This window comes from Zalophus californianus, chromosome 5 (genome assembly GCF_009762305.2).
Source record: "Zalophus californianus isolate mZalCal1 chromosome 5, mZalCal1.pri.v2, whole genome shotgun sequence".
Taxonomy (NCBI): Eukaryota; Metazoa; Chordata; class Mammalia; order Carnivora; family Otariidae; genus Zalophus; species Zalophus californianus.
In genome coordinates, this window is record NC_045599.1 from 49,050,834 (window position 1) to 49,066,257 (window position 15,424).

Below are 15,424 nucleotides of genomic sequence, written 5' to 3' on the forward strand. Positions count from 1 at the left end.
ATCTAATTCCTGTTGAAAAAGACACACTATTTTCATATGTAGTGATACTTTAACTCTTTAACTTCTTAATTCATAAAGAAGCTTTAACATTTGTAAAAAGAACCCTAAGTCACTTGTAATCAGTGATGGAGAAAAGTTCTAAAATTAAAAGTTCATAAGGTTTTTACCTAAATATTACATTTTGATAGTTAAGATACTATCAAAATGAAATAAAAAAAATCATCCAATTGATGTTTTAAAATATATTCTAGAAATAATAAGAAAATGTCAAAAGTTCAAACAAAATTGCCATTTACATTTTAAATAGTATCAAAAGTGAACACAGAATCACAGAAAAAAAAGAGTTGTAATATTTGGGGTTGATAATGTCATTATTCTCTATATGGCGAGTTTTGATTAATTCATTTGAAGTAAAGCTAAAAGCTTATGATTTTCATATTAGATATACTTTCTTAAAATTGTAATAAATACCAAATGTTTAACAAAGTTACCCAGATTCTGCAGAAATTATTTTGATCTTTATTTTTCATTAGCAGCAAAAGTACCTGTTACAGTATCTGTCATCTTTAGGCTTCCCAAGTTTCTAGACTATGAACTGGGAAGCAGGCTTCAGTTTGATAAGTAAGTTCAATACATTCTCTTTAGTTACTTATATGTAAAATAGAATGGAAGAAACCAGGTTATTTGCAGATCTAGAAAATCCAAAGTTATCCACCAAAAGTTCTAAACTGTCAAAGTGATCAAAACAAGGAAATTCTGAGAAATCACCATAGCCAAGATTAGCCTAAGAAAACATGGCAAATAATGTGATATCCTGATTGGGATCCTGGAACAGAGAAAGGGACATTAGGTAAAAGCTAAGTGTATTAGTCTCCTAGGGCTACCATAACAAAATACCACAGACTAGGTGGCTTAAATAATAGAAATTTATTTTCTTACAGTTTTGGAGGCTAGAAGTCTAAGATGAAAGTGTCGGCAGGGTTGATTTCTGGTGAGACCTCTTTCCTTGGCTTGCAGATAACTACCTTCTTGTTCTGTTATCACATGGCCTTCTCTCTGTGTGCATGTGCTCTTCATGGTTCTTCTTCTTTTAAGGACATTAGTTCTCTTTGGATTAAGGCACACCTTTATGACCTCATGTAATCTTTCTTTTAATTGAGGTATAATTAACATATAATATTAGTTTCAGATGTGCGATGTAATTATACAATATTTGTATATATTGCAAAATGACATTTTATCTTAATTACCTCTGTTAAGGCCATATCTCCAAAGACAGTCATATTGGGAGTTAGGTCTTCAACTTATGAATTTGGGGAAACACAATTTAGTCCATAACACTACGGAAATTAAGCTATGGATTTAATAATAAGATATCAATATTGGTTCATTAAATGTAACAAATGTACCATACTAACATGAGATGATAATAATAGGGAAAATTGGTTTGGGGGTATTAGGGAACTGTCTGTACTAACTGCCCAATTTTTCTGTAAATCTAAAACTTGAAAAAATAGAATCTATCTTAAAAAATAAGCAAATTTTTAGAAATGTTTTTTAAGAGTAAGAAAGTAATGATATTTGCCAGTCAGATGCCAAAATTATGAAAAGAGAACTGTAAGAGTGCTGTTGAAAATATAGGTGGATATTTACATGGTATTAATGTGAAGAAAGACTTAAGTATGACTTTAAAGACAGAGACCACAAAGGAAGAGGCTGCTCACAATGACTATATAAAAAATTGTAAAGTTCTATATGGAAGGGAGGAAAAAAGGAAAGAGGGATGGAAAGGAGATAGGTAAGTAAAACTCAACAAAAAAAAAACAAAATTAAAGGACAAATGATAAATTAGAAAAGGTATTTTCAATGTATGTGATGAATATAGATTTATATTCTTAATATAGTAAAATTTCTCACAAATCCATAAGGAAAAGCTGAATATCACATTTTTTAATGGGCAAAGGATATATACACACATATCACAAAAGAAGAAATACAGATAGCCAAATACATGGGAGAAGAGGGAAAACAAAAGCTATTAAAGCAAAATAAGACACTCTGCCAATGAGGGTGTAAATTGATAAATCCTCTCTGTGGAGTGAAGTTAGACCATTCGTATGAAATACCTTAAAAATACACAAATCTTTGTCCTAAGAATTCTACTTCTGGGAATATATCCTAAGCATGAGTAAAGATTCTCTATTATAAATGACAGAAATATCTTAAACAAAAATGGGGAATCTATCAGCATGGGAAGCTTAAGAAGTAGAGCTAGGGCATGAGTAGATCAGAGAATTCAACCAGTGTCAGGAATCTCTCTCTTTTTTCTGTCTCCGGGCTCCATTTTCCTCTCAGTTGGCCTCATCCATCGACCATGCTTCCCCTAGGGGGTGGGAAAGATGGCCGTCAGAAGCTCTAGGATCATGTTATGGTCAACCCAGTAGTTCTAAGATAAGTTCTTGAACCAATTCTGTTTGGCCTTTTCAAATTCAAATGCCCATGCCCTGATGTAATCACTGATTATTCTGGGCAGACCTATTACATGTGTCCCCTTACTGGGACAAGGATAGGGGATGTCATCCCACTCCAACAACATGGACGTAGAGTGGAGAAGGGTCATTTCTGAAAGAGAAAGAATTATGCTACCAAAAGAAAGAATATTGAACCAGCCTCTCCTCCCCAAAATTTCTACAAATAAGAAAATCCTAATTTTTCTTATTCACATAGATATTATTAGCAGCATTTTGTTTATAAAAGTGAAAATTTGAACAAGCCTAAGAATCCTACAACACAGGGTTGATTGTAAATTGTCTATAGGATGAAATATTAGACATTTTTTTTTTAGATTTTATTTATTTGAAAGAGAGACATTACAATCAGTGGGGAGGAGCAGAGGGAGAGGGAGAAGCAGACTCCCCGCTGAGCAGGGAGCCCCCGATGTGGGGCTCAATCCCAGGACCCTGAGATTATGACCTGAGCTGAAGGCAGACGCTTAACTAACTGAGCCACTCAGGCGCCCCCAAATACTAGAAAATTAATTAAATGATGTAGAAGTATACTTATCTGGGGCACCTGGGTGGCTCAGTAGGGTAAGCATCTGCCTTTGGCTCAGGTCGTGATCCCAGAGTCCAGTTATTGAGTCCCATGTCAAACTCCTTCTTCAGCGGGGAGTCTGCTTCTCCCTCTGCCCCTCCCCACACTCATGCACTCTCTGTCTCTCAAATAAATAAAATCTTAAAAACAAAAAGGTAGAGTTATCTATGTAAAAAAAGATGATTGTAGTATAGTTGGGTATGAAATACAAATTATAAAATTTATGCATGATGATCCCTTTATATATATATGTATATATATACACGTGTATATATACACACACATATTACATATAATACATACATGCATATATATGTGTGTGTGTATGTACATAGAGATGCACAGGAAAAGTACAGGAAGTGATGTACCTATATATTTACAGTAATTATTAATGAGCTATGAGATGATTGTTTTTTTCTTTTTACTCCTAAGGATTGTGTTAGTTTGCACAAAAAAAACCACAAAAACAGTGAATATATGTTTATCATGCTATGAAAGTTATAAAAATAAAATATCTATAATTCTTTGATTCTCTAAACAGTTTCTACCCTTCAAAATGGCTTGTAGTCTAGTATAGACCAGATATATTTTAAAATATACATATAAGCCTCCAAAGTTAGGTAAGATCAAAGAAGTTATGTGTGTATGATGTGTACACAAAAATATTTGAAAAAGTCTGTGCAGTGTAATAGAATATTATGAAATGATAACTTTATACAAGCACAGTTTATATGTAGCACATATACACAAAATATAAAATTAACTGAAATAGTAAGTGTTGGACTTGGTGGAGGCATGATGTTTGAATCTCACTCTAATTATGTGAGGTAACTAGGGTGCATATCACAATCTCCTCTTCACAGATGAAGAAACAGGCCTGAAAAGCAATGTGACTTTCCTACAGTAACAGTTAGTGACTGAACTATAACTCAAACCAGGTCTTCCACCGGCAATCTACAAAAGTTTCCATAGAAAGTATCAGAGAAACTCAAAAGTAAGAGCAGATCCTAAAACCCAGGGCAGTCAGATTTTTAGAAGGAAATGGGAATTACACTTGGGCTTTGAAAGGACAGGGGACACCAACCAGTGGGCAGGGGATGGCAGGACATTCCAGAGAAGTGACATGGACAGAGTATGCTGCAGGCCATCCATAATACAGAGCTGGGTGTGGTCCTTTCAAAGAATCAAATGTGAGCAAAACTTGAAAATTGTTTTGTCTTGCTGAAATTTTTCTTTAAAAACAAAAAGGGCTATTTTTGCTTTTCAAATGCAAATCTCCTTTCCAGTCCTCCCCCTCAAAAGAAATCTTCAACCAGATCATTTAAGTTTCTTATCTGTAGTCCTATAGAATAATGAACTTAAACAATAACTAGGAGTTATTTAGTTGGGTTTCTTAGGAATTCTAATTTAACAGAAAATGAGAAGCTGTCAATACAATATACTAAAAACAAATTATGAGGATGACAGTTTCACAAAGAATGGCAAGGCCTTTCAACCCAAGTCAAGGGAGGCTGTCCGAGGGCAATATATGCATTTTTCCCCCACCAACTAATATCTCAAAGACCAAGAGTACAAAAGACGAATGTCAATCAGTAGGCATTTTAAGTGGCCATTTGAGGAAGAAAAGTGTTGGATTTTCACAGCATAAAGTTAGTAGTGGTGGAATTCTTTGTTTTAGCTTTTTGAAATATTAGCCTTTTCTCTGGTATTGTGGAGTTTGAGAGTTACTGTAGAAAACTCAAGGGTTTATAAACATAATAGCTAAATAATTTGGAATTATATATTAATACTATCAAGGAAAATGGTGAAAAACACCAGAATTCTAGCCAAAGGTTTCAGAAGTGACTGGTTACCCAGAAACATTTATTTATTCATCAAAAATTTATTGAGGGTGTTTTTCCTGCCAAGCATTGGTGACTGGTGCTGGTACAAAGGCAAGTAAAACAGAGCCAACTGCAGTCTGGAGAGGGAGCCTAAACTAGAGAGAGAGACAGAAGAGGGCCTAACCCCACTGGAAAAAGAGGACCGGCCAGGAGAGGAGTCGGGACTCTTTCCCACAAGGGATGACACCTCAGCCAGTACAAGGGAGAGGAGAAGTGTATTACGATAGAGAAGCAGGAGGCAGGCGGGAGAGAACAGGTTTTGTTCGGGAAACTGCAAGTAATTCGGAATGTCTGGATTATAAATGTGATCAGAGAAGGTGATACAGGAACTTGGAATCAAAAGCCAAATTATAGAGGCCACATAAGAAATTTGGGTTTCATTGTGTACACAATGGAGAGCACCAAAGGATTTAAAACAGAAGACTTTTCATGGCTAGATTTGCACCTTTGAAAAATATATATATAACAGAAAAGACCCAGATATCATCATCAACTACAAGGCACTCCTTAGTAATTAGATGCCTGATAGGAGACTGCCAAACCACCACCCTCACAGGGGCAGGCAGTGGACCCTTGACTCTCCCGCTCTGGGACCTCCAGCTGAACAGGGTGTCCCAACCTAGCATCCTCATTTCAGGAAGTATAAGGAAAAATTGAGACTGAGATTCTAGAGAGCAGTGACTAAAGACAATCATGGGAGAAAAATTTACAGTGAAAATTAATTACCTTTTTTTTTTTTTTGTAAGCTTTCATCTAAAAGAGAGGTGTCTTTTCCCAAAGAGCCTCCTACATTGCTCAAGACATTTTTGGAACTTCTCTTTTTGAATTGCTTTAAAGGCCAGCCTGGGAGCCATACAAATAATCATTCTTGTCTCTTTATAGTTGGATTTTTAAAATTTTTTTTATTCCAAAATAAGCAATACCCCATCTGATTTTTTTATCCTACTCACTCAACTTAGCACTGAATTAACTTTCTATTTATTCCTAAAGTTAAATCCATCTTCATGTCATGAAAATTTCTTACCTCTGAAGACATTCAGTAGAGTACCTCATCAACTCCTTACCAGCTACAAGTTTCTTGACCATGAAAAAAAAAGTTTGTGCAGTGGGGGTGATGACAACATCTTTCCTGCCTCCCCCACACCGTTACTACTCTGAAGATAATAGCAGACAACCCATGAAAGCTTTTTGTAAAGAGCTGTGTCAATGGATGCTCTTCTTGTCGCCTCACGCTTTGCAGGAGATTCCAGAGTGTGCATTTGTTCTAGTGTCTGTGTGTGCATCTCCCTAACAGACTGTTCCCTTTAGGATGGCAGGGCCTGGATCATATCTGGCTTTGTGTCCCCGGTGTCTGACACAGGGTCTCACACATAAAAAGTCCTCAGATGTTTGTTGAGTGAATAACTGAATCTAGTTTCTTGTCTTATCTTCAAACCATATCTAAGAAAAGGATAACACACTTGGGATTATTCAGTTAATGAGCTCAAGGGCCACTTATGCTTCTTCAAATGAGTAGTTTGTCATTAGGAACTAGCTGTTCATCTCTGAAGGGGCCAGAACAAATGGCTGATGAAATAAATCAATGTAAAAACGTAAAGATTCTTAAACCTCAGTGTTGTGGTCTTAACTTTGGCTGTATTTTAAAATCACCAGGAAAAAATTTTAATGAGCAATTTAATTACCAGTGCTGGGGCCCCATCCCAGCACAATTAAATCAATACCTCTGGAGGTAGAAGCCGGGCATATTTTGTAAAGCTACCCAAATGATTCTTACGTGCAGCCTATGTTTGCTGCAGGGCTCTAGGATTAGTCTGTGAGAAACTGCTTAAAAAAAAAATCTGTCAAGGGGCACCTGCCTGGCTCAGTCGGTGGGGCATGTGACTCTTGATCTCAGGGTCGTGAGTTTGAGCCCCACGTTGCAGATAGAGTTTACTTAACAAAAAAATTAAAAATAAAAAAAACCTATCTAGTTTTACATGAGGGATCATAGTCAGTAGGCAAGAACATAAGGTATGCTCACCCTGCAGTCTATGAGTAACAGCTAGCCATTAGGTGAGAGGAGCTCAGTGGAAAAGCAGCAATCAGTATGTGCCGAGGTCTGAGAGGTCATGAAAAGGTGGGCTTGTGCTGAGCATGAGACTTTCTGCAGAGCTATGAGACATTTTAAAAGTTTATCACAGAAATAAAAGATATTCCCTGCCCATAAAAGGAGGTCAAGTGTTAGTTCAGCAGACCAGCTAGTACCAGCCAGCAGGTCTGGCCAGTACAGAGGATCTGGGGGTTTTGCTTTACAATACAAATCACCATTCTCAGCACTGGGAATACAGTTGTGGACAAGACTCAAACCGTCTCGAATAACTGAAGTCTGTTCACAATTAAGTAGACAGCCAGTTACAAAAGGGTAAATGATGAAAGAAACGAAATAAGGTTGGTGAGATAAGAAGATGTAGTTGTTAGAGAGTTTTAAGGGTCCGGCTGAGGTAGTTCAGTCTAATACAATAGTCAATAATTCCTGGTCAAAGAAATGTATAAGAAAGATTATTTTAGGGGCACCTGGCTGGCTCAGTCAATAGAGCATGGGACTCTCAGTCTCAGGGTTGTGAGTTCAAGCCCCATGTTGGGGGTGGAACCTACTTAATTAAAAAAATTTTTTAAAGATTATTTTAGAAACCTTGGAGGATTAGAAGAAGGAGAAATAATACAGATATAGAACAGTTAGAACACCTACAAAAATCTAAAGGTGGGTGGTAAGTTCCTAAATTGGCGAGACTTGGGAAGGAGTGGTTTATAGAATTTCCAAAGAAAAAGATGGCTGTTTACATGATAGAAGCATAAGTAGTCTTAATGCATTTTAGTCAGAAACAAATTATTAATACTGGAATTCTATATTACACTACTTACTCTATGTTTGAGAATAAGTACCTCTCTTGTGTTCTCCATTAATATTCATTACTGTCATTTCTTAATCTATTTGATGATTGTGGGAGGACTTTAAAAACTGAATGTCAAATTAGTGAATTTAGTCAAGGTCCAGGTCCTTTTCGAAGAATCAGCTGTTTACTTTTGTTTATAATTTCATACAACCCCATATGAAAAAAAAAAGACCTTATTCTACCAAATAACCTCTATGAAAATGTAAGCCTCCATATTTCTGTAAAACACTAAAGTCAATGTTCTTATTTGAGAATCTGAGCTTATGTAAATTTTTATTAATCAGAATTAAATTTTTTATCTTTGCCTTCAAGTGAACAAGTTCTGGGGTGCCTGGGTGGCTCAGTCATTAAGCATCTGCCTTCGGCTCAGGTCGTGATCCCGGGGTCCTGGGATGGAGCCCCACTTCGGGCTCTCTGCTCAGTGGGGAGCCTGCTTCTCCCTCTCCCTCTCCCCCTGCTTGTGTTCCCTCTCTCGCTGTGTCTTTCTCTGTCAAATAAATAAATAAAATCTTTAAAAGTTCTAAAATGTTCATATGTAAATGATCAGTGTGCAATTAATTCCAAAAAATTAACTGCTCTTGTTGGGCCAGTTCCAATCACCAGACACAGAGTGAATAGTATTGAGTTATTGGGACATACAAACTTGTAAATGACCAGACCCTTATGTCCTTGAGTTAAGTCTGTAGTGTAAGTCTGCATGTATATTCTCATAGGAGGCTGTAAAATGTGGGCATGCTTTCAATTCATGCAGTCTGTGATTTATGGAGGCACATAGGTCCGGAGTTTATTATGCTGAAAATCATAATAACTGTTTTGTTTTGCTTTTTAAAATGAAGTGACCAAAGCATGTTGAAAGATAAATGGGTGAACCATTTTGATTATGCTTTTATTTCTATTAAAGATTAAATATTATTGCTGAGTAACCAGCCATGCTAAGTATTATGATATTAAAGCTGAAGTAGTTTGTAAGCTGATAGCCCCTTCTTTCCTCTGGGTTTAGGTTTGTTATTAATCAAAATGTTGGACTTGTTTAGTGCAGTGGTGTATGAAACAAACAGTTGAAAAAGACAGCTACTTTAATTTACGGCTTTCTGTTTTTTTGCAAATTTGTAGGAAAATCTGTTTCTCTTTGTGGACTTTGTGCTGTTGTTCACATGTCTAGAGTTCATTTCTCATACCAGAGCCAACTAAATCCAATAGTTGCAAGCTACTCTCATGGGATAGAAAGGAGGAAGGTGCCTATAAGGTTTTAATTGACAAGTTCTGGTAAAGTCATTTTTGAAATGTGGGCAGTCCCTAATAGAAATGGATATTACAAAACATCCATCTGTATTTTTGGACAGAGAGAGCAATAATTTCTGAAATAGAAAAATGTGTATATAGAAAGATATTAATAAGTTAACTAAAGACAGTGGTTTTGTTTTTCACTATCAATATAGGAGTATTGAATAAAATTGTTTTAAAGGGCATGTTTCGAGCTACTTCCTGGTTTCAACTTAGGTATCTGCACAAGAATCATTTGCTCAACACTTACTGAAATGCAGTGCAGGGTCTGTATTCTCCACGATGTGTAGTAAAGGACCTTCAAAAGGACATCCCGCCACCCTTCTAAACTTGTTCCTCAGAAGTGGAAATACAGGGCACCTGGGTGGCTCAGTCGTTAAGCGTCTGCCTTTGGCTCAGGTCATGATCCCGGGGTCCTGGGATCGAGCCCCACATCGGGCTCCCTGCTCTGCGGGAAGCCTGCTTCTCCCTCTCCCTCTCCCCCCTGCTTGTGTTCCTGCCATCGCTATGTCTCTCTCTGTCAAATAAATAAACAAAATCTTAAAAAAAAAAAGAAGTGGAAATACAATTCCTAAAAAGTATACTTTGTGGGGAATGCAGCACAGATTGTAAGATGTGTCATAGAAAAAGACCACCTCTCATTACCTGAAACAAAAGGTTTAATTTATTACTTAAGTAAGGAAGAGCTATGCCTTTAGGCCCAGTCTCTGAGCAAAGTGGGTTGCGAATCTTATACAGAGTTTTGGGGTCAGGGATTATTTAGGGATTGACATCAGTCTCAGAAGCCCCATTACTCACGAGAGACTGTCGGTGATTGGCTGGCTTTCAGAAATATGTTTGCTAGAGAACCCACCACTGATTGGCCAACTGTCAAAAGCATAAGGCTGTCACTGATTAGTTGGCTTTCAAAGGTGTATTTACTGAACTTAGTTGTCAGTGATCCTTTAGGCCTAAGCAAAGTATCATTAATTGATTAAATCCAGTTTGATTGTGTTTCAAACTGGTTCTAGTTGTTCTTTGTTACCATGAATGTAGAACAATCAGACTTTTTCTAGGAGTTGGAATTTTTTTTATTCTCAGAAGGTAATACTTAAACACTGTAGGAAATTGAAAGCATAAGAAAATCAGATTTGAGGAATCCATTTAAATAAGCAACGATCTTATGATGCATTTCCTTTTTTTTCATATTTGTAGCTTCTAGGATTTTATTAGTATCTCCAACTGAAAAGTTGTAATCAAAACCTATGAATACCCTATCTTCCTCTTCCCACAAAGAATCTACAGATTTATCCTACTAAATTGTATGATTATCCATGATAAAATTGATGCTATTTATTCTGTCACCATAAGCTTAATTCAGAACTTTTCTTTCTATTTCTTCCATTAAATATATCTGCTCATTTTAAAAGAAGATAGAAACAATTTAAAGTGGAAACTTAGGAAGCATGGGCCTTAATATCACCATTCTTGAAATTATCTATCAGCATGGTTTTTCCCCTGTAATTGCTATGGTAAAGAGGTCACTATACTCTCTGATTTTCTTTTTTGTTGTTGTTTTGTTTCTTTCTTTTTCTTTTTTATATAGTTGCCATACAATGTTGCATTAGATTTTGGTGTACAGCATAGTGATTCAACTATCTATACCTTATACTACGCTCACCGCAAGTGCAGCTCCCATCTGTCACCACGCAACACTATGGCAGTACCATTGACTATATTTCTTATGCTGTGCCTTTTATTTCCATGACTTATTCATTCCACAAGTGGAAGCCTGTACATCCCATGCCTCTTTACCCATTTGGCCCATCTTCCCATCCCCAACCCCTCTGGCAACCATAAGTACTCTGTATTTATAGGTGTGATTCTGTTTGTTTATTGATTTGTTTTGTTTTGTAGATTCTACATCTAAGTGAAATAACATGGTATTTGTCGTTGACGTATTTCAGTAAACATAATACCCTCTAGGTCCACCCATGTTGTAAATGGCAAGATCTCATATGATACTTTTTGTAAAAAAGGGTGTTTACTAAAGCAAGAGAAGTGTAAGAAGTCAGCAGTTCTGACGGGTGATAGGGAATGTTCATGTATTGAAATTAGTTATGAAACTTGATGCAAATAACAAATTATTAATAATGAAGTATAGAAATGTGTATCTGATTTACCTCATTTAGTAAGTTAAAATAGATTCTAGGTCATCTCTATAATAATATCACTTGTACTAATTGCATTCCAGTAAGCTTTTCTGGAATGGAAGGGGTGGGAATAGAGTTAAGACTCAACTTGTCAGCCCTCAAGAACAGTAGCTACTGAATCCTTAGTACCACTAATATTGTAACATTTTATTTCCCACCAAAATATTTTCTTCAAAATCCGAATATGTTCATGAGAGTATATCACATAAGTAAACTTCTCTCAGCATTTGTGCTACTGCAGGGAAAAGGTGTGGGGGATTTGTGCTAGTACCTATTGCCCAAATCTCTGCTTATTCAGGGGAAAAGAAATTCATGTAATATTTGGGTTTCATATGAAAGTTACAACGGGTGTATGGGGAGTGTTAATCCCATAGGCAATTTAGCCCTATCAGCTGTGATAAAAGTGTTGGGTATGCCCACTTTAAAACTGCTTAACTAACAAGTGGGAAAAGCCTTAGTAGTTTTGTTTATATATCAAAATTGAATTTTTCTCTTTCCAAATTCATTCAACTGCCCTGAAATCTGGTCTTTCACTTCCCCATTTATTTCTGACACCTCCTAATGGGGGCAGAGCTAATCACTTACATATTTCCCTGCTGCTAAGGATAGCCAGCTTATGACCACTTATGATTCAAGCACATGTTGATACCTTAAGACCAGTAAGCATTTGATAAAGTGGGAAAGCAGGATGGTTAAATTTGTTGTAATCAACAGTAAGAGGAGGAAATTAGTCCATGGAGTTATGCCAAAGCTTAGTTTCCTTTTGCATGAAAAAAAAAATCCTTTTTTTTTAACCCTGCAACTCCCCATAAAAGGCAGTCATAACACCATTTGAACAAGAATTTTCTTAACACATTCCTGACTCTTGACCCCTTTAACTACTGAAAACAAAAAGATCAGATAGGGCTGGTTTATTGTCTGGAGTTCTGCCCTGCAACCCTGCCCACTCTCACTAAGTGAGTGTGCTCTTTATAGAAGCTGGCAAAATGTTCTCTGAGTTTAGTTGAAGGAACACTTCTGGGTAGAATCCCTTTAACCTCCCATCAGGAAAGGACATTCAAGTGAAGACTGAGGCAAAAAGACTCATTACTAAAAATACAAAGCAACAGAACAAATTCCAGACATGTTTCTCAAATTTAAGTTGAGAAATCAGATACACATTTCTATACTATACTCTGAGAAGTTGGTTTCCATATGGTATAAGCACCAATAAATAAACCCATGTTGGTGTTCTGTACCCTTATGGTTCATTATGCCAAGGACAGTATAGTATACAATTTCTACTTTCTGTTCTGCCAAAAATCACTGAACCATCTCTCTCCCTCTTCAGGATGTCGCATGTACTTCAGTTTGAGGATAAAACCAGAAAAGTGAAAGATGCAAGCATGCAAGATTCAGACACATTTGAAATCTATGATCCTCGAAATCCAGTGAATAAGAGAAGACGAGAAGAAAGCAAAAAGCTGATGAGAGAGAAAAAGGAAAGAAGATAAAATGACAGTAATGTTAACTAGAACTAGCTAGAAATGTGCCTGCAATAAGTGGCCTTATAACAGCCCTTGTTCCCAACAGCATCACTTATAAGGGTGTGAAAAGAAGTATTTTCAAACCTATTGTCTGGTTTTGAAGAACAATTATCTTGTTATGTAAATTGTGGAATGATTTAAGCAAATGTTTTTGGTTACTGGTACATGCTTTTTTTCCCCTCCATTTGACCTTTTATAGTGCAAAATCTGAAATAAAATAACTTTCCTGCCAGTTTACATGTTAACTATTTGCAGACTGCCAGCCGGTGTGTCTTTTTATCCTAAAATATGTGAAGGCTTTGTTTTTAAGATTTTTTTTATAAGAAGTTCTTGCAAAAAAGAATATTTAAGGGAAAGCTCCCTGGCATCTGTTACCACATTACTAAATTTAGAATATAATAAAAAAATACATAATATAAAGATTGATTTTTGTTGTTGTTTTGGATATAAATATCTAAAAATAATAGCCAGATCAGTAAGACTCAGTAGCCCCATGCCTTAATGCTTGAGGAATCCCCAAGGAATATTCTCACCTGGGTTTTACAGATGTAATCAAGACACTAATACACTAAGTAATATCAGCCAAGCTTACTGCACACACTGGCCTAATACGGAGCTCCTGTCTATTCCTCTGTCCTTCTCAGCTTAGCAACAGCAGGAGCACATGCAGAGGTCCCATTCTAGCAACAGAACTCATCAAGAATTTAGCCTTTGATGACAACCACGCATACTGGTTATTTACTATATATTATCTATATTTTACTCAGTTTTTCTAGAATCTGACTCCTCAAATTATACCACAGGCTGACTTTCAGTTACCTAGTTAAACCTCACCACCCACATCTTTTCAGATAGTGTCTCATTGACTCTCTTTTTCCAAATATAATCCAACAGATTTTCTCTAGAGCACTTGTTCTCAAAATGTAGTCCCAGATATTACACTGCGGTGTATTACACTACAACAGTATCACTTGGAGACACGTGAGAAATGCAGATTCTTGCCATACTCCGCACCACTACCACACCTCCAGATTATTGAATCTGAAACTTTGAACCCAGAGGGTTTGTTACACAGATTGCTGGCTTCACTGCTGATGATTCTATCTTTGGAGCATGGCAATATCTAGTGAAGTTAAAGATATGCATGTCCCATTTATCCAAAAATTCTTTTTTTTTAAGATTTTATTTATTTATTTATTTGTCAGAGAGAGAGGGAGAGAGACAGAGAGTAAGCACAAGCAGGGCGAGTGGCAGGCAGAGGGAGAAGCAGGCTTCCCGCTGAGCAGGGAGCCCAATTCGGGGCTCGATCCCAGGACCCTGGGATCACAACCCGAGCTGAAGGCAGATAACCGACTGAGACACCCAGGCATCCCCTTTATCCAACAATTCTAATTCTACGTCTGTCCCCTAAAGAAATTCTCACACATTGCTCAAGGAGACCTGTACTAAATATACATTGAAGCATCAACAAAAGAATGGATAACTAAGGGGCACCTGGGTGGCTCAGTTGGTTAAGCATCTGCCTTCAGCTCAGGTCATGATCTCAGGGTCTTGGGATCAAGCCCCACATCGGGCTCCCTGCTCAGCCAGGAGTCTGCTTCTCCCTCCTCCCTCTAACCCTCCTCCCTGCTTGGCTCTCTCTCTGTCTCAAATAAACAAATAGAATCTTTAAAAAAAAAAGAATGGATAACTAAGTTGTTTTGTATATCCATACTATGGAATACTGTGTAGTGACAATCAAACAAGTTATATGTGTTAGCTTATCTTAAAAATAATATGAGAAAAGGGAACCATCTCTAAAAATTTAAAACATGCAACACAGCATTCTATTTTGTTTAATGATGTACACATGTAGCAAAAGTATAAAAACATGAATGAAAATAGTGGTTACCTTTGAGGAGGTAGAAGTAACATATAGGGGGCTTCATTTGTGTTTGTAATGTTTCATTTCTTAAGGGAGATGTTAGGTACTTAAGCCTCATTATATTCTCTCTATATTCTAGAATGCCTGAAATATTTCATATTTTCCCTTTATGATCATATCAAGAACCTGAGGGGAGAAGACAGAAGGACTCCCAATAGTAACAAGAACACTTTCTTTTTTGCTTCAGAAGTAGGGCAAAATCTCAAAGAGGAGGAGAGGGGTGCTCCGGGGAAATATCAACACACTCAAAAGCAGGGTAATTAGTAGACACCAACCCACCAAAATATAAGCTAGTGTTTAGAAGTGTGCCCTATCTTGCCCTCACTACAAAGTTATAATATCAGTTGTTTCACAGATACTCACAAAGCAAAATTATGTTTTCCAAACTCACAAAGTTTCTGTTGGTTATTAGGAAATACATTAGCACTGGATTTGTTTATATTGAAGAATCCTATAGGTTTCTCTCCTGTTTCTACCTGAATGTGTCCATCTTTAAGAATAGAGGGGACCACAGGCCTCCAGAGAACAAGCCAGAAGAATATTTGTAAGCATAAAAATATAACTGAGTGACAAATTAAACCCTCAGGTT

General features: G+C 36.8%; 1 protein-coding gene across 1 annotated transcript in view; it reads left to right on the forward strand.

Annotated features, from left to right (window-relative positions):
* CWC27 (CWC27 spliceosome associated cyclophilin) overlaps window positions 1–13,143 on the forward strand; it is a 195,651-nt gene extending 182,508 nt beyond the window's left edge. Inside the window, exon 14 of the mRNA XM_027605258.1 lies at window positions 12,716–13,143. Coding sequence (XP_027461059.1) covers window positions 12,716–12,878 — 163 coding nt within the window. The 3' untranslated portion in view covers window positions 12,879–13,143. The remainder of the gene's footprint in view (window positions 1–12,715) is intronic.
* Window positions 13,144–15,424: the final 2,281 nt, after the last annotated feature.